The sequence below is a fragment of the Momordica charantia genome (genome assembly GCF_013281855.1).
Source record: "Momordica charantia cultivar OHB3-1 chromosome 2 unlocalized genomic scaffold, Mcharantia_2.0 BLBB01000002.1, whole genome shotgun sequence".
Taxonomy (NCBI): Eukaryota; Viridiplantae; Streptophyta; class Magnoliopsida; order Cucurbitales; family Cucurbitaceae; genus Momordica; species Momordica charantia.
This window is the reverse complement of record NW_028275160.1, coordinates 9,867,004-9,887,117: the sequence shown is the minus strand read 5'-3', so window position 1 is coordinate 9,887,117 and position 20,114 is coordinate 9,867,004. Positions and strand designations below refer to the sequence as shown.

At 33.0% G+C, this 20,114-nt stretch overlaps 2 protein-coding genes across 2 annotated transcripts; both read left to right on the top strand.

Moving 5' to 3' along the window:
• The first annotated feature begins 2,041 nt into the window (after positions 1-2,041).
• On the top strand, positions 2,042-7,541 carry LOC111017916 (serine/threonine-protein kinase SRK2I). Its single transcript, XM_022293806.2, has 9 exons — positions 2,042-2,570; positions 3,464-3,538; positions 3,644-3,745; positions 3,835-3,888; positions 3,990-4,082; positions 4,591-4,683; positions 5,519-5,623; positions 5,710-5,808; positions 6,841-7,541. Exons 1-9 carry the CDS (start codon positions 2,394-2,396, stop codon positions 7,135-7,137), a joined length of 1,095 nt encoding a protein of 364 aa, XP_022149498.1. The 5' UTR covers positions 2,042-2,393; the 3' UTR covers positions 7,138-7,541.
• A 5,729-nt stretch (positions 7,542-13,270) lies between these two features.
• LOC111017933 (L-ascorbate oxidase homolog) lies at positions 13,271-18,399 on the top strand. Its single transcript, XM_022293828.2, has 9 exons — positions 13,271-13,552; positions 14,302-14,491; positions 15,385-15,494; positions 15,696-15,966; positions 16,064-16,160; positions 16,607-16,952; positions 17,307-17,672; positions 17,782-17,860; positions 17,943-18,399. The coding sequence occupies exons 2-9, from the start codon at positions 14,345-14,347 to the stop codon at positions 18,138-18,140; spliced, it is 1,614 nt and encodes a 537-aa protein (XP_022149520.1). The 5' UTR covers positions 13,271-13,552; positions 14,302-14,344; the 3' UTR covers positions 18,141-18,399.
• Positions 18,400-20,114: the final 1,715 nt, after the last annotated feature.

Genomic DNA, 20,114 nt, shown 5'->3' with positions numbered 1-20,114 from the left:
TAAAATACAAAAACTAAATAGACTTTAACTATATTAAAATTAAATGACTATATGTATAGTTCAATTTTTAATATATTAGCGCATTTAATAAAAAAATTTAATAATTATTTGAATTACATTGTCCATTTTCTTTTTTGGTACAATAAATGAGGGTATAAAATTCGAACTCATAACTTCTTAATCAAAACTAAATACGCTGAAATAAACTCACGTTCGCGGTAGATTCTCTATATAATTGGTGAGATTATTAATAAATTTAGTCACAAAAAATATGCATTTTTCAAACACGAAGAAGATTGACTTTGACCTGAAAAAATAGAAGACACATGGAACCAACGGCTAGGATGTCATCAATCAAAATGATATTGGCTCCATCGAATCCTGTCCGTCCACCGATCCAATCGGTGAATTCTCTCTTCTTTTTTTTTTTTTTTTGAAAGTTGTGAATTTTCTCATTTGCCATTCTGCAAAAGGAAAAAGTGAGAGCCTTTTCTTTGCTCCGAAGATTTCTTCGTCCTGAGTGGAGGATGAACACTGACCGCATTTACCATTTTGCCCCCCTTTGTGGGACCCATTTCGGAAGTTAGGTGAAAAATCAAGGGATATGGTTAACAAACTCCGTCTCCTCTCCCCCCTCGCAGATTTTTATAAAAATATATTATTTTTATGTTAAGATATTTAGGATTATTTGTCAGATTTTTTAATTTTTTTTATGGAGAGAATTTAAGAATTTCTATAATTTTCTTCCTTATATCATGAATATGGAAAAAATAATTTCTAAAAACAATTGAATTAGACGAATTTGACAAACCTTTAGTTTTAACATTTTTCTTTTTCAAAAAAGTATTTGTTCTTGAAACACTTTTAGTATAGTGATTTTAATTAAATTAAAACAAACTATGTGTTTGTTACATTTTTTTTTGTAAGGTTTTAGTTTATAGTTGGGGTGGGGCAGGGATTGGGAAGGCTTCCTGATTCCCATCATTGCCCTCCATTTATTTAATTCTTCATCTCCACAAAATTCTCTATAAAGTTTTGCGGGGATCGAGGTGGGGATTCCTCGTGGGCAGATTTTTTCCTTATTTATTCTTTTACCTTAAAATTATTTTTCAATTAAACATTTTTCCAAAGGAAATTTCGAATGATAAAAACTATATTTACATTGTGCAATCCTCCTCTATATATTTGGTGGGTAGAGAAGAATATGGTTTTATTAATATAGGTAAGTATAGAAATAATAATAAGATTTTTCATTCTATGTGTGTAAAATGCGAGGGACCAGGAACGGGGAACCTTTCTCGTCCCCGTCCTATTTAGGTGACGGGGAAAAAACTTTTCCCATCCCGTCTCGTGGGAAATTTAAACGGGGATTCTCCACCCTATTTTGGCGGGTCTCCACGGAGATGAGTTCGTGGTAAAATGAACATCCCTACTCTCATCTCATAAAATACTTGTAATTTGGTTATATTTTATTAACATAAATTTTAATTACAAATTTGTTTGGTTGTACTACATCTAAATATAATTATACAAAAGTCAGATGGGCATAAAATAATTCTAAAGTGACTATCCATCGACAATTCTAGAATCACCTCTTGGATGGTAAGTGTTAGAGTGGTTATTAAATAAATAATTTCAAACCAATTTGATTATTAAAAAATAAATTTTATCTGTTACCAAACATACATGTCAAGATCACTGCTCTTTTTACTCTTCAAACACACTTCCATTTTTTTAATTTATAGTCGAATTTAGAAGGGAAAAGAAGTTTGAAAGATAGTTGAAATTAAAATTGGAAAATAAACAAAAAAAGAAAAAAAAGTGGTTATAAGCAAGTCACACGTGGGCGCTACCGCACCGGATTACGACTCTTGACGGTTGAACATTTTGGATTCACGTGACTCAGACCAGAATTATCCAAATCAGGGATATTTTAGGAATTTCGACAGGAAAAAAAAAGGCCGCAGAGGTCAATTTCATTGGACAAAGCAACTTCGCTCACCTACAAACACACTAATCCGACTCCAAAACGGCGTCGTAATAATCCCCAATGTCTCAAAACGACGCAGTTTTGTCTCATCTCCTTCTAAAAAATATCTCCTTTTTGCGAAAAAACCTCATTTCTCCGTTCACTGTCCGCAGATATTAATCCGTCGCCGACCAAAAACCCTCTCCCTTCCCAACTCCGACCGATTCCACCAATCTGCCTCGGTCGCCGGAGAATCCATCCGCCGCCGGACCGACTGCTTCCCCCGAGCTGCCGCGATCTACTAAGTCCACCCGAATTCAGGGATTCGTTTCTTTAATTTTGGCCCTGGTTTGAGCTGAATCCTTCGATTTCTCTTATGTGATCCAGTTCTAGTTGGAATTTATATCCGAGCCTCTGAAGAAGAATGGATCGGGCGACCATAACTGTAGGACCGGCGATGGATATGCCGATCATGCACGACAGTGACCGGTACGATTTCGTCCGGGATATCGGCTCCGGGAACTTTGGGGTGGCCAGGCTGATGAGAGACAAGCATACGAAAGAGCTAGTCGCTGTTAAGTATATCGAGCGGGGCGAAAAGGTCAATAGTGGATTGTTAATTAACTTTTTTCTTTTTTACTGATTTACATGAGCTTTTGGAGCTAATCTATCTATTAAAGGAAATTTAGTCGTTGGGGTTTTTTTTTTGTTCTCCTTGGGTGTTTTTAGCTTCCATGTCTAGTGTCACTTACAACTGTTTGTTGTTCTGTTCTACTTTTAATCATTGGGTACTTTATGGCAATTTTTTTGAACTCACACAAAAATCTTGTGATTGGGGGTTTTTCTTTTTTGTCTGTTTACTTGGGAGTTTTAGATATCTCTATTTGAACTTTGGGATTTCGCTTGCCACACGGCAAACGTCTGCTTTCTTTTTCTCTCTTTACCCTTTAGATATTTTGGGAAACTTCTTTTTAACTAGAGAACTAACTATAGTTATTGATGCATATGAGAATGGAAGTAATTGGTGTTTATTTGTTTTTTTTTTCGCTGAAAACTGTGCGAGAGAAGAGGCAGATTGTTTTTGTCCGCTTCTTTTTTGGTTCCAAGTATATCTTTTATGAAAATTATGAAAATTTGTATGAAATGGCAACGAGAAAGAGAGACGTGAGCATGTTTATTTAACGCTCCTAGCTGTTTCCACCCTTATTTAGCTATATAGCTCCTGTACTTCATACATGAACTTGCTATTAAAATCTGTTGTGGTAGTTGAGTAATGTTTTGTCTGAGGACTGACATGTAAATAAGTGAGCTACTGAATTATAAGAGAACAGAACGTATCAGGGTTCTTTTCATAAGATAAATCCACCAGGAAACTTGTATGTAAAATCTTCCAGACAATCTCACTTGGGATTTTTTAGTTCAAATAATTAATGGGCTAGTTCTCAAGCAAGGGCTATAGGGATTATGTTTTTCTCATGAAGCTACGTCTTGTAGATTGATGAAAATGTTCAGCGAGAAATCATCAATCACAGGTCCCTGAGGCACCCTAACATAGTCAGGTTCAGAGAGGTATTTTTAAGTTTTCTTTGAGATTTTCCAGTCAACTCTGTATTTTTTCTGGATTAGTTATTTTCTAACTCAAGCATCTTTGACTTCTTTCTACCTCTGGTGAAGGTCATCCTGACCACTACCCATCTTGCAATTGTAATGGAATATGCATCAGGAGGAGAGCTCTTTGAGCGAATAAGCAATGCAGGGCGGTTTAGTGAGGATGAGGTCTTCAATTAACCTGCTGCTTTGCTTCTTATTATTATCATCATTTCACTCTCTTGTCGGGCGTTTGATCTATTTTTCTGCTGGTGTAGGCTCGTTTCTTCTTTCAACAGCTTATATCGGGAGTCAGCTTCTGCCATGCTATGGTACTTGAACTGTTATTGAATTACAATCTCTATCGTGTTCTTTTCTAAATTATATCCTTGAAGGGAACTAGAAAATTTGTTCTTTTATTTTATTGGTGAAGCAAGTGTGTCACCGGGACTTGAAGTTGGAGAACACTTTATTGGATGGAAGTCCAGCTCCTCGTTTGAAAATATGTGATTTTGGCTACTCAAAGGTATTAATTCCTCTGTTTCTGATTGCAATTATGAGTTTCTGTTGTTTAATTGCACAATTTTTCGTTGATATTTGATCTTTATTCCTTCTGTATTTTTCCTTTTCTACTTGGATATATTTGTTCAATTGTATGGAATGCATTTCAGTTTTGTCCTTTATTGTACATCAACTTAAATTTTATGGCAGGTTTCTGGTTTAGATGTCAGCTAGCTTTGTTTTTTCTTAAAGTTCAATGTGCTCTTTTAATGTTGTTTTATATACATGTGCTAGACGAGATTTAAATCTAGATTTAGTTCTACCTATCGAAACTAGATTTAGTTCTACCTATCAGATTCCACATTTCATGGTTGTGGAAGGCATGTGGTTGGGTAGTGTGATTTTATCTTTTCATTGACTTTATTTTCTACTTAGTCTCTATGAAAAGATTGTCATGTTGAATCATGTCTTCTCAATTTATTGCTTTGGGGCATCATCATTATGGAAGAGCTGATTATCATTACATTTCCCAGTCATCAGTTCTTCATTCACAACCTAAGTCAACTGTGGGAACGCCTGCATACATTGCTCCAGAAGTACTACTGAGGCAAGAATATGATGGCAAGGTAAGATTCTTCTAGATAACTTCTGGCTACCTTCAATGTGTGGTCATTCTCATGATTGTAACATATGTCAAGTGACTGATGTTTGGATTTAATGGATGCATAAATTCTTAACTATCGGACAACAGTTTGAAAATCTGATACACGTCTCCGAATGCTACTCTCAACATAGCCAACTAGAGCTTTCACTTTAGTTAAGTGATTATATTTTTTATAGGATAGAAAAAACTTCACTAATGGCAGATGAATAACCTCTCAATGCTTGCATAATAGAAATAGATGATTACAAGATTTTGAAGATGCTTATGAGTACTTCTCCAAGCTGTACTCATAAGTTATACAAATTCTCCAGGATTTTATAGCTATCTGTTTGATCTCTACAAGCCTTGGCTATCATTTTGTCATTGGATGGTTTGTGTTTTTCTTTCTCTCTCTTTTCTTCTCCCTTTATTTAGTTTTGTATTGGGAATAGGTAGTTTTCAACTATCATATCCCTGTGACCCGAACGGTTTCAGTTTGGATATCTTATAGACTGAACTCCAAACCTGCATCTGACTGCTTTTGTTGGGGTTGATATATTAAAATATTATCATGGAATTCTGTTCGAAATTTGTATTTGTTCTCATCCTTGTCAGCACGGCTCAATCTTTTCTGACAGATTAACATGTTATGTGAATTTTGTTCGGAGCTTCTTTTAAAGTGTTTTAATGATCATTTACTTCATGCCTCACACTACCATCCGAATTTAAAAAGAATTTTGATATATTGTCTACATGGCGATACCATTATCTAGTGAGAATTGAAACGCATTCTATTTTGATTGCATATGAAACATCAGATTGCAGATGTATGGTCATGTGGAGTGACCCTGTACGTAATGCTTGTCGGAGCCTATCCTTTTGAGGATCCTGATGAACCAAAGGATTTCCGGAAGACAATACAAGTATGGGATGTGGCCCTATAAAATATTTTGTGCCTCTCTTAGTTGACAATGCATGAACTCAAGATTTTTCTATTGGTTCATTGCAGAGAATTCTAAGCGTCCAGTATTCTATTCCTGATTGTGTTCAAATATCTCCTGAATGTCGCCATCTGATATCGAGAATTTTTGAGGCAGATCCTGCAACGGTATGACCACGAAAAGAACATGCTTGTTTGTGTTACAGTTAGAAGAGTATTTAATATTACTATTTTTAAACTCTGGTTCTGCTGATTCTTCATAATATCTCAATTTGACCATATTTTCACAACAACTCCTTGAAAGCCCTGGGCCTGGGATTCCTGTGCACATGCTTTTAATGGGAGGTCTTCAATTCTAGCAACAACTGATTTTTCCTTTGGGCCGTCCCTGCTGATTTACCTGGGATGTTTTGGATTGATTGCTTTACCTTAGTCTGAAACTTTGAACTCATCATGTCCAAGTTATTATAGCATTATTTGAACTACCTTTCTCACTTCATTTTTACCTAATTACTTCAATTACTTGAGTGGTTTCAAGGCTTTGTTTTTGTAAACTTGATATTTCGCTGCACTGAACGCTAAGAGCTTGTTTGACAAATTATTTTCAGAATAAATTTTTTGTTTTTGTTTTCCCAACTTGAGATTGAGTTTTGATGACTTGTAAAGATTTAGTGTTAATATATAAATTGAAGTTAATCACTTAAAAATCATGATTTTGAGATGAGATAACTTCATTTACTCTAAAAATCAGGTCATACATGAAAATAAACTTTAGAGAAACAAGAACAACAGTTACCTGAACATATTTTCACTGGATTAGTGCTCTAAAAATCAGATAGATAACTGAAAACGGTTTTGAAGCTAGTCCTAAACTTCTGAAAAAATTCTAAGATGGGGTTACTCTTAATGGGCTTCCCCGATTAGATTCTTAGTCTAATCTTTCAACAAAAACAAACTGTAGACATTTGCACACACAAATTAATTATGATTGATGTAATGAGTCTAGTGACCATCTGATTTAGCAACTCAACCTTTTTCCAATTTGGGTTGTGACTTGGAATCCAATTAGTAGAAATTGTCCTTTGAAACTGCTGTCTATGTAGTTGTATATTGTTCAAGTTTCAGCATCAAGAAATTCCAACTCTTCCAACAATGGTTCATATTGTCATTCTCTCTTTCACGTTTTAATGTACACAACAGAGAATCACTATTCCAGAGATAAAGAAGCATTCATGGTTTTTGAAGAATCTCCCGTCGGATTTGATGGATGAAAACACAATGGGAAACCAATTTGAAGAGCCAGATCAACCGATGCAGAGCCACGATGAAATAATGCAGATAATTGCGGAGGCTACAATACCAGCAGCTGGTTCGCAACGCCTTATGTGCATGGCAGATAACCTTGACATGGACTACGACGACGACGACATGGACGACATGGACGATGAATCTGAGCTTGATGTAGAAAGCAGTGGCGAGATAGTGTATGCAATTTAACAATTGATCATCAAGATGCTGAAGTGACAAATTATGGGACTGGTTCTGACTCAAAGAATTTGTTAAGAAGAGGAAGTGCATTATCTTGTTCATGTTCTCAACGATTTGTAGATTATCTTTACAAGTGCCTTTTGAGATTTACATGCTCCTTTGGATTATGCCATGTTAATAAAATGCATCTATTAACCCATGTTGTGAAAAAGGATTTCAGCGCCATGAGGCTATGAAGAAGATAGGGTTGGATGAGACTGCGTCGATGCTGTTAAAAGTCGGGAGGTCTAATCCGTTTTTTCCACTGGTTTTGCTATTTGACTGAGTTTGTACTGTATTTGTTTTCCGTTGTTATGTTTTGCATGAATTTGTGGTACCCTGTACAAAAGTTATGAACTTTCTCTTTGTGATTTGCCCTTTTTCTGCTGTTCTTCATAAGTTTCATTGTTTTTCTTTCTTGTTGCAGCACAAACCAAAAGCTACTTCCATGTCAATTAGATAGAGGCTTTAGAGGAAATAGGGTATATGGATTCACCACCAATGTTGGCTGATAAAATAAAGGCCTTTTTAAATTGCTTCTTAGACTGCGAATTTCACTTGTATATTCATTTGTGCAGTGTTTCATTTCTATGAATCCAGTTTTCTAACACAAAAAGATTGGTAGAACTTCCTTAGTTTGTACAAAATGTCAATAAATTCCAAAATTCATTGCGTGGTTCGGCAGCAACGACCAATTGGTACTGCACTAGCCCTTTGGTTCGATATTAGAGAGTGATAGATTTCTAACTTTAGGTCTTTTTAAAGTTGATTTAATTGTGAAATAAATAAAATATCATAACGTGTGTATCTAGTGAATGGTTGCTTCAAACTAAGTTGTTTCTAGATGCATACATATTTAATTCAAATTTTGATTTATTTTGAGCATATGGGTACCATTATAGATTCCAACTTCATGTTTGCTCGAGAGGCTCAAGCTGGATGGAGCACACCTTGAAAATAGTTCCAAATAATCTCTAAAATATGGGGTGCTAGTTGACATATACGGGATAGGAGATTGAACAAATCTAGAGATTGCTTAGATCAATATGCTAGTTGATATTGCGGACTTTGTTGATGTGTACCTGTTGGCTATTGATGCATGAAATTTAAATGATGGACAAAGTTTACATCTAATTTTACAAATTCACACGACGCCTCACAAGATTTTTGTTAAATACACTACAACAGGCTAAGTTGAACAATAAAAGATTTTTGCTACATACACCACATAAATTAAACTATAAAAATCAAAACTTTTTTAATTTAAAATTTAAAGGTCAAATTAAAATGTTGAAAAGCTTAAAAAGAAACAAGTGCAAAGGTTTGTAGAAAAAGAGGAGTAAAATATAGATTAAAAAAGAAAATCCAATGTATGAAAATAAAGTCAAGTAGCATGGATAGCTTAATAAATAAGAAATTCAAGCATTGAGGACTAGAAAATTATGAGAAAATAAATGCATAAATCCCAAGGTGAGATCTCTAAGGGGCATTGAAATTTGAAAAACTATTGTATGGATTTATGGAAATGCTAAAAATTCCAAACACATGCAATTAAATTCTTGTCATGTGCTCCAACCCACAGGATTATACTTCAAGTCTAGTCAACCATTTTTCTTGTATTAATTACATTTTTGTATTGTCCAATGTTTTAAATATTTGTTAAGTAAATAGTTTCTTTCTCAAGGAAAAAAAAATATGTTAATGATATCAAAAGTACCATGTAAGTTTTTGAAAATATACATAATAGGAAGGACTGACATTTAAAAAAAAAAGGTACGAAGCAAATTTGAACATAGTTCAATTGGTTAAACTAAAAAAACAATAATTTTTATGTTTCGAAGTATGTTGATACTATAGATCTTGCTCAGAAGATAAATCCAACACATTTTAGGGTCACCTCAACATAGAACTCAAATGGACTAAGTATGTGCACTATAATCGCAATTTGATCGACCTACCACAAAGTGATAATTGTGTGTAATTGTGTGGCGATATGCTTTTTGTAAGTATCACGTGCAATGAAGAAGCTGTCACAAATGGAGAAGCTAGTCCCTCAAACACACTATTCCTGCTATTATTTGGTACAGGTACTTAATAAAGAAATTATGACTATTCATGATGATCAATCTAATGAGTATCTTAAGCTAGAAGGTTGTGAGATGTACGGTTTAATGAGTGTTGTTTTTAACACAACATATGACGACTTTTTTGGATTTGAAAATATTTTGTGTGGTGTTGGAAACAAGCGAGATGAGGACCAATCTAATTAAACATACAAAAGAATATGATATTATTAATGATGAGATGAGTTCGATGTCGTATCTATGAAGCATATCTATATAGAGAAGGTAATGGCGCTGCACACACATTTTGACGAAGAAAGTATTGGTTTACGAAATTTCAGAGAATTTGAACAGTGATACTCCTAATTCGCTTCATAAACTAATAGTTCAAAAGTAAAGACGAGTCAATTTAGACGGTAAATTGTTTGAGAATGCTTTGAAGGGGAAGATTTTGTCCTCCAAATTGACAAATGTAGAAGCTTTTAGATCATTGATGCCAAAAATTATGAATATGGAATAGAAACAAATTGTAGAAGGGTTTATCCAAACCTGTCATTATGTGACTTTAAACATGCATGCCTCTTTCTGGATCTACTTTAATTTTTAGAACTTTAGATCAGTTAAGTTTCTAAAATAATTCTCATTAATCATTATGAGAATGAATCTAAAGTTTCAAAAGGTTAGGATTTATATATTATAGTTGTTACAATTAATGTTTTAAATATTGACATCAACGAAAAATGTCGAAATTTCAATTTTATGAAAATATTGATGAGAAGATTAATAAAATGTTTGAGGTTGTTTACACATTTCTAGAAAAGTCAACAAAATCATAAAAAAAAATATTTAAATTAACAATCAAGGATTTCACCACTTTAAAATAAGTTTTAATTATTAATATAATGTTCATATTAATGATATCTTGTTGATATTTTTTTTAATATTTGGTCGACTTTTTACAATATTATAGAACTGTTGATTTACCCTTAATTTCAAACGTAGAATTCATGAACATATGAAAATGTCTCTGTAAATTTGAATCTGACATGCTCAAATTTTCAGTTGAAACACCATTACGTTCGTAAACATAAATGATTGTTGCTATTAAATCGTTATAACTCCACTAGTTTGCAACTTCAAAACTTTACAGATTGCAAGAGTTTTTGCAATGATATCCTCGAATTTATAAAATTGTTTAAGTTAAACTCAATCACTAATGAAATTTAATTTCAATGATCTTCTAAATAGAAGGATGATTTAGAACATTATCTTTTCCAACATCTTCAAAATTGAATGAGAGAAAAAAAAGGTTAACGCGAATTATAGTAAAAAATGTGGGACCAAGAGAGACACCTCTCATGTCTCCTCAATTATCACTGAGTTAAAAACGAGCATAACTCAGTGATAATTGATATATATCTACAATCTCTTGGTTCTGAGTTTGATCTCCTATCCTAACATATTGTACTAAAATAATGATAGGAAAAAAAATAATTTTTAGTAAAAAATGTCATAAACAGATAATTTTGTGAGAAAAATTTTAGTACTATCGAAGTACATTACTTTTAGTACGATGCTGATGTGATAATCGCAAGTATCCATATTTTCGTAGTAGTAAATTTTTTAATTTTTATTTTTTGCGATTTTGTTAATGTTTTTAGGCTTGTTAATATTATGCAATAAATGATGTGTAATAATGAGGATCCACCCTCAGCTGCGGCAATACCGGAGGGTCCTGTTGGCTGATTTCATAGGTTTGGAGCAGCGACAGCCAACTCGGCCACCGACATTTCCAGTAGCCAGTTGCTTTCTTTGCAATTGAACATTTGCAACTTTTTCTAATTTATTTAAGTAAATGTTAAATTTTTAATTCCTTGGAAGTTTGCTAATTTGACAGTGATTAATATTTTTTCCCTTCTTTATTGAGTATTTAATAAATATATTATTTTTCGGAGAAAAGGTGATTGTTGAGTATTTAATTAATATATCATTTTGGAGAAAAGGTGATTGTCGAAATCATCGTAACACCAATTATGAGAAGTAAAGCACTCTTCTAGTATTTTTTCTTTTCTTGTTTTTCGTCTCTATTTCATGTTTCTAGTTATTTGTTACTTTTTTCTTTTTCTTTTAATAAAATATAACTATGTTTAATAAAATATGTTTGTTAAGTACCCGTTTAGTAATGTAATCCTTTGACAATGTCTTTGTTTACTTTTTCGTGTTTCTAGTTTACGAAAAACTTAAAAATTTGATAATTATTTATATTTCTTATTTCTCATTTTTTCAGAAAATTTTTCAAAATTGTATAGAAATATTTTGATGGATATAGTTCCACATTTTATATTTTAAACAATGGTTAAGCCTATCAAATGACCTCTAATCTTTTAGTTAACTCTCAATTTTATTAACATATTTAGACAGGTGAACATCTCGATCCAAATTTTATTTAGAACATGAAACTCAACACATCCATTAACAAAATCTAGCTGAACCATTAACGATATTCGTTTCTTCCAAATGACATATCTCCGTGTCCGTATTAATAAAAAAATAATTAAATATTACATCAACTTTCTATTAACCTATTAAAAGAAATTAGACATGAACTTAATCGAGAATTTTTAATAGAAGTCAAAGAATAAAATTGAAAATTTTAAAAGATTAAATATCGTGTCGAGAATTACATGAGCCATAAGCATTTTACCATCCTAATTTCAGCCCAAAGTTATAAATAAAATATAAAATTAAAAATAGGTCTTTATTTTATGATCTTACTTATTATTATTATTTTTAAGCATCTTATTTATCTTATTGACACTTCACATAGCCCTTTCTCTCTACTATATATCTCTAACTATATCTATCTAAAATCTATAGCATATTCCACTCTTAATTAACCTCAAATAAATTTAGGGCATTTTTAGTGGAAAGTAGAAAATATTATCAAATATATATTTTTTATTGTTTATTAGACTACAAGTTTTGATTTTTTAGAAATGTTAGGCTACAATTTTAGTATTAAGAAAATGATATATTAATACTAAATCTAATTTTTATTGCATAATAGTAACACATAAGTGTCCAAACAAACTTACTTACATCATTACGATAAATTTGTAAGTTTGAAAATAATTTTGTAGAACATTACTATTTTAAGTAAAACATTAACATTGTTGTTTTGATCTAGAAGTACTATCGGAATAAATACGAATACTTTTTAGAATTTTTAAATGTATTTTGATCAAATACCCCCTAAAAAGTTTAAGGTTAAAATATTTTTATTCCTTCTAATATTTTGGCTCTTATTAACATTTTAGCCACTATACTTTTATTTATAATAATTTAGTTTTACTAGTCACAATTTATGATGACATCTGATAATAGCATTTATAAGTGAAGTATTTGGGAAGAAACAATTAAATATTTTCCAAAAAACACTTTATAAAGTATTTTAAAATTTTATTAAATATCTCATCAATGAAGGAATTTATACCAAAAAATTGGACCAAGTGGGAGAAGCAAACAAATTAAACACTCTATATAACCCAAACAAAAACATATTCCAATCATTTACTCATTCATATTAAATTAAAATTAATTTTTAGACTTCAACTAGTTAAGGTTAAAACATCATTAAATTACAAAATATTGCTCCCCTATGATTTGGGAACATTTTCAACTCGTGAACCTATAATTTTAAAAATTTTAACTTGATCTCAGATCTATATTGTCGACACATTTTTAGAGCAAAAGTTTTTTATATGACTAACTATGTTACTGTTGGCTATACTAAAGTTAAAGGTTGGTGGATAAAAGATACTTTAGGAATGACTCATGAGGTTTTTTTTTTTTTTTTTGAGTACAATATGTGGGGGTCGAAATCACAATTTCTTGGTTGGAGATATATGTCAATTACCGCTAAGTTATGCTTGCTTTGACAATGACTCACGAGGTTTAACCAGGTCATAAAGACCCAATCGAAGCTTTTAAAAGCATAGAGACCAAATTAATAATTTAACCTATAAAGCACGAGTAAGCTCGGCCCGAGACTAGTAGGCTTTAGCATTTCAAAACAAAGTTAATTAGGTCAAATGGGAGAGGGTTTTATATTTTATATGCATAATATTAAGGTGATAGCATAGGGTATATTGTAAGGAGCATGGAATCCGGCGGTTAGAAATGTGGGAGCTCGTGGCATCCTCTCTTCAGCTTCCTTAAATCAAACCCTACACTCTCTTCTTCCCTTTACATAAATATAACCATTTTTCCTTTCTTTTTGTAATCAACCAATCTCTCATTTCCACCCTCTTCTCTTTCTCTAGGTATCGTTTTTCTTCTCTTTCCTTTGGATTCCTCTTTTTTCCATCTTTCTTCTGTGCTCTTTTAACTTCTAGCGTAGCGTGAACGTTGAAATGAGGGACAAAATTTTACGTTCTAACTTTTTAGAGTGTGCCTCTCTTTCTTCCTTATCTCTTCCTCTCTATTCTTAACTTCGAGGACAGAGTTTACGATGAGGGATAAAATTTTGTCCCCTGAAAAATGGTACAGTGGCAATGACTAACTAGGACCTTTGGGTATCACTTATCTTGAAGTTTTAAGTTCGAACCTACACTGGTTACAATGTTATTCATCTCAGGCAACAAGTCTTAGTTATAGAAAGTCATTAGTGTAAGCCACACGACATCAATTCTGAGAAAAGAAAAAAAAATGAGGGACAAAATTTTACGTTATAACTTTTTAGAGACTTACATTTTTGTGCTCTTCCTTTTCCTTCTCCCTTCTTCTGCTCTTAACTTCAAGAGCAGAATTTGAAAAGGGGATAAAATTTTACGTTAACTTTTTGTGCTTTCTCTTTTTTCCTCTATTCTTAACTTTAAGGGCAGAGTATGAAATGAAAGATAGAATTTTACGTTCTAACTTTTTCTAGACTTACTTTTTTGTGCTCTTCTTTTTTTTCCTTCTCTCTTCAGCTCTACTCTTAACTTCAAGGATAGAGTCTGAAGCGAGGGACAAAATTTTACGTTCTAACCTTTTAAAATATCACTTTTTTTGTATGGTTTTGTTTCCACAGGAGATCAATTTGGGCAGAGATATTATAAGAGTAAATATCAAAGATGAGGGAGGGCAATTTGGTAAATTTGATAGTGGGGATCATGCTGATTTGCTGCAGTGCTTATTGGGTGAATGCAGAAGACCCATATAGGTATTTCACATTTCAGGTCATGTACGGTACACGTGCTCCCCTTGGTGTTAAACAAAAGGTTCCTCTCTTCCTAATCTTTTTTGCATTTACCAATCAAATTTTGTTTTTTTTTTATTTTATAATTTACTTTTGGAAAATGTTAATTCAAGTCTACTTACTTTTTAAATTAATTTCCTTTTATAAAATTATAAGATTGTTTATCGGTTCCTTGTGTTTTGAGCTTGATTTCATTTTGATCCTTATGATATAAAAGATTCTTGCATGTGTATCTTAGATATGATATTAGAATTCGAGTTGAGTTAAAAAAAAATAGCTAAATTAAGTCGGTTTACAGCTAAAGAAAGAATGAGTAGTGCACAAAACGGGTGGGTTTTGTTACCCAAATTCATCATTTTTGTGTTCGACTTTATATCTTGTTTACTAAGCCTACTTGTTTTTATTTTCTACCAAAATCAAATCCCAATACGAAAAACTACATAATTAACGAATTTAAACTTCACACACACGTTATATTGAATGCTAGCGTCCACAGCTTTTCTCCATCACATCGGAAAAAATGTAGTATACGTAAAAAACTATTAACATATGATAATAACATAGATGTTTTAAAGATACTTAAACCAAATTTTGAGGACTGTAATCAATGTTTTAGAATCATAGAGACTAAATAGAAACCATATTCATAAACTATAGCGGGATTAAAATGAATATAACAAAATTTGATTATTATTTGATGCACTATTTCAAACATAGTTTTAAAAAATTGAGTCTTTTTTTCCTTAATTTTTCTAAATCTTTGTTAATTAAGATTGAAATGAAATTGTTACCAATGAGATTTAAGGCGGTTGTTAATACTTGGTTTGAAAAATTTGACAAAGACTTCGAGAATATAATTTTTTTTTTTTAGAAAACACTTTAAATATTTTATAATTTTGTTATATTATTGTGCAGGTAATCCTTGTTAATGGGCAGTTTCCAGCCCCAAAAATTGAGTGTGTGACCAATGACAACATAATTGTAAATGTCATTAACAAGCTTGATGAACCTTTCCTCTTTACTTGGTTAGTCCTAAACTTTATTATTTATTTATAATATACCAAACATTTCGCGATGATTATAGTCGATTAATTTCTAAGTTAATGAGTTACTATAATCCACCAAATGAACTTAAGGCACCTATGTCCGATCAGAAGGTCGTGAGTTTGAATCCCCCACCCCATATATTGTACTCGAGAAAAAAGTTAACTCAATGAATATCTCAGGAGCGGAATCAAGCAACGGAGGACCTCATGGCAAGATGGGGTTCTAGGAACCAACTGTCCAATTCCTCCCAACTCAAACTGGACATACAAATTCCAGGTCAAAGATCAGATCGGAACCTTCACATACTTCCCTTCAATCAACTTCCAACGGGCCGCCGGTGGCTTCGGAGCTTTCGTGATCCAGCCTAGAAGCGTCATCGCGACTCCGTACCCGATTCCCGATGCCGAATTCGACCTTCTCATCAGCGATTGGTACAAAACTGACCATAAGGTAATGAGAAAGTGATAAAAGAAAAAAGTACTCAAACCTTTGAACTATAGAAAAGATTACTAAAACATTTTATGTTATGTTATGTTATGTTATGCAGAGCTTACGTAAGAAATTGGATTCAGGCATTCAACTTCCTTTACCTGATGCTCTTCTCATCAATGGCTTGCCTACTACAACACTGATTCTTAAGAAAGGTTTAAAACTATCAAATATTTAAATTGTTCTTACCCGTTCGGTGTAGTTCCCAGTTTTCGTTTCTCGTTTCTCGTTTCTCTCATTCCTTTATTAACCCAAAATTGGTATGATAATGGCATAGATGTCTCGAGTCTATTGGTGAGGTTTTTCATTCCTATATTCCTACGTTAGTACCTAAAAGTGAGGTGACTTTTGTCGGGGCCTCTAGAGTATTGACAGTATTGTTGAGAGTTGTATCTCATTGTATTATCTCAAACATATTGGTAGAACCTACACATCTGTACAGAAGACTGGACGTAGCCATATTTGGATGAACCAGTATAAATTCTTGTGTCGTTTTCTGTACTTTCTCTTATTCTTTTGTTGCGTAGTTTACTGTAACTTGCAAGTAGTATTTTTTCCCAACCGTTTCGATAACGACTATTTCATGTTGAAATTTTTGAAGGGCTAACATACAAGTTGAGGATATCAAATGTTGGGATAGCAACATCAATAAACTTTAGAATCCAAGGGCATTTGATGACCCTTGTGGAGGTGGAAGGAGCTCACACAATGCAAGAGGCCTACGAGTCTCTTGACATTCATCCAGGCCAATCTGCCGCCGTTTTGATCTCTCTCAACAATTTGCCAAAGGACTATTTCTTTGTGGCTTCTTCTCGTTTCACAAAGCCAATCCTCACCACCATTGGAATCATTCGCTATGAAGGCTCTTCAATCCTCCCTTCCAAACCTTTGCCCATTGGGCCGACCTACCACCTCCATTGGTCCATGAAGCAGGCCCGCACCATCAGGTTCGTTCTTGCACAAATTTGAATGTAGTGAGATTTTTCACGATAGGGACTAGATTGTCACATATTTCTAACTATCGAGACTAAATTGTTACGTATTAAAGTTCAGGGACTAAGTTGTTAGTAAATTTGAGACTAAGATTTGAGTACATGTGAGATGGGGATCGAACTCGCAACCTCTTAATTTAAGATATATACTAATTACTACTAAACTATGCTTACTTTGGTTCAAAATTATAGTAATAAACTTTAGAATCTAGCAAGTAATTAAGTGGAATTGTAGATATTTGAGTGGTGTATCTTCATAGGTATTTGCACATGAATTCTTATGCATATATTTGGTTTGCATTTGGACAGGTTGAATTTGACAGCAAATGCAGCAAGGCCAAACCCACAAGGATCATTTCATTATGGGAACATAACAGTTGTGAGGAGGCTCATATTGGCGAATTCATTGACGAAGATAAAAGGCACTCTTCGTTGTGCAGTTAACAATGTGTCTTACGTTGATCCAACCACACCCTTGAAGTTGGCTGATTGGTTTAACATTCCCGGAGTTTTCGACATCAGGACGTTCATCGATAAACCCACTCCTCGACCTGCAACTCTCGGCGTCTCTGTCGTCAACATTACCCTTCACGACTACGTCGAAATTATCTTCCAGAACAACGAAAACACCGTCCAAGTTTGGCATTTCGATGGAACTAGTTTCTACGTCGTTGGGTACGTGTCACTAACTTAATTAGATCCCCATTTTCACTTACAACTTAATAATCCTTCTCCATTAATATAAATCAACACGAGTTTTTGGTTCTATTCATTTGTCTTTCAGATATGGTCCTGGTATTTGGACATATGACATGAGAAGACGCTACAATTTAGTGGACGGTATATCAAGACACACCGTTCAGGTAATCTTAACACAATTTTGTATACTTTTGTCGTGCATATACCTTTCAATCGATGATATGAATTCTCATACTTTTCGGGCAGGTATATCCAAGATCTTGGACTGCAATATTAGTGTCATTGGACAATAAGGGCATGTGGAATTTGAGGTCTACAATATGGTGGAGAAACTATTTGGGTCAGCAATTGTATTTCAAAGTTTGGAATGATGAAAAGAGTTTGTACACTGAGGCTGACATCCCACTCAATGCTCTCAAGTGTGGCAAAGCATCAAAGTATTAATAGTAAGATTGATTAAATTCATATCTCTATTATTTGAAAAAGAAAACTTTGTTTTTATCTTTTGGGTTTTAATTTGATCTCAGTCACAAGGGGGTGACTGTTAAAATTTAAGAAAACAAAAAGAGGGAGAAGAGGGGAGAGATTGGAAATAGAGAGAGATGAGAAGCTTTGTACTTTGTCATTAAATTTAATCACTATCCTTTGTAAGTTGTAATAAATCTTCAAGAGTGATTGGTTTATCTCGTACTATTGGGTATAATCATTCACGATTAAACCAAGCATAACATTTGAGTCGTCGTATCCTCCAACCCGAACATAAAGACCTTTCAAATGCATCTCTTTAATTTAGAGTTGGATCGTCATGTATCTAGCCTAAGACATATTGTGTTGAACATTGTGTTGTGTATCTCAACTCGGACTTATGACATGGTTGTCGTCAATGCATCTGTGATAGTCTTATTTGACTCGAAGCAAGAAACTTTTGCTTGACCATGTGCACGATATAGCAAACTCCTTTTAGCCTACAACTCCATCTGTGATAGTCTTATTTGACTCGAAGCAAGAAACTTTTGCTTGACCATGTGCACTATATAGCAAACTCCTTTTAGCCTACAACTCTATCACTACGAGTCTTAGCTTATGAAGAATTCTTATAAGAGTTTCATATCTATTAAAAAAAAAAGTTATAATCAAAAAACTTATGATCTAACTTCGATTAGACTACACTTCAAAGTACTTTTAAAAGCGTAGAATCAAACATCAAAAGTGATTTGTTATTTGGTCGGTGTTCCATTCGGGGATCAACACGACTGTCTAACTTAAATTTCCCCTTTTGACACTATCTCCTTTGGTGTATACGCTATGTTTAAGGGCTTCGGAGTCAATTGATCATATTTTCCTTCATTGCCCGGTGGCTACTACGGCGTGGTTTCACTTAACTTCCCTTTTGGAAGTGTCTTTTTGTCTCCCTAAAAAAATTGATGATTTTATTTCTGAAGGCCTTGGGGGAAGGCCCTTGAGGGTGAAGCTTTATTCTTTGGAATTGTGTGCTGCTAGAGCTTTACTTTGGCTTCTTTGGAGAGAACGAAATAGTAAAATTTTTTAACAAAAAAAATCTTCGATAGATTCTCTTTGTGTGAATATACAACATACGACTTCTTGGTGGGCTACTATACACAAGAAAATCTTTTGTAATTATAGTCATCAAATGATTATACGAGATTGAAAAGATGTGATTGTTTAGTTCATCGGAGAGGGTTTTCTCAACCCTCTCCCTTTAGGCTGTTTTTGTTTTGTGATGGAATACAAGTTGTCTGTTTCTTATAAAAAAAGAAAGTGATTTGTTATCAAGCATTTTTCACTAAAATATTTTTATTCTAGAAGCACTCCCTGATACACCTAATGATAATTTCTTGAATAAAATATATAATTAACCAAAAGTCAACTACAGTGAATACCTAAATATTCTTCTTCATATATTTGCCCATTATATTGATTTTATTTGATTTATTTTTTGTTTTAAATTTTAATGTATAAATTTATTTAGGTGAATATACCACTATTAATTATGAATATTGTTTCATGAGTGTTTATATACATCTTTAAAACATTTGCTATATTTTTAAATTTAAAATTAGCACAACAAATTGTCTTTGAATACAAATTAACATGTAAACGTTAGGAAAAAAATTGAACCATATAGGCTAAATAATTATAACTTCATACCCGATTCTTCATCCTAATCTTCTAAAAACAAATATTATGAATATTGACTATATACTTCAATAGAATTTGATATATTAATACAAGGGAAGACGAGAATGAGAAAGATCAACACATATACAACAAACATAAATAATTAAGTAAAATTTTGAACAAAAGGAAGTTTAAGAAATGTATCGACTATATTACTGGTAGGATCAAGGAATTTTCAAAATTTCATTTCATTTAAGTTGCACATCAAGAAATGGACAA

Bases quoted from the DNA above. Each gene is read 5' to 3' on its own strand.
- LOC111017933 (XM_022293828.2), top strand. From the start codon at position 14,345: ATGAGGGAGGGCAATTTGGTAAATTTGATAGTGGGGATCATGCTGATT. The intron at 16,953-17,306 runs GTTCGTTCTTGC...GCATTTGGACAG, and splicing joins AAGCAGGCCCGCACCATCAG to GTTGAATTTGACAGCAAATG. The intron at 17,861-17,942 runs GTAATCTTAACA...CTTTTCGGGCAG, and splicing joins TATCAAGACACACCGTTCAG to GTATATCCAAGATCTTGGAC.
- LOC111017916 (XM_022293806.2), top strand. From the start codon at position 2,394: ATGGATCGGGCGACCATAACTGTAGGACCGGCGATGGATATGCCGATC. The intron at 3,539-3,643 runs GTATTTTTAAGT...CCTCTGGTGAAG, and splicing joins ACATAGTCAGGTTCAGAGAG to GTCATCCTGACCACTACCCA. The intron at 4,684-5,518 runs GTAAGATTCTTC...ATGAAACATCAG, and splicing joins GGCAAGAATATGATGGCAAG to ATTGCAGATGTATGGTCATG.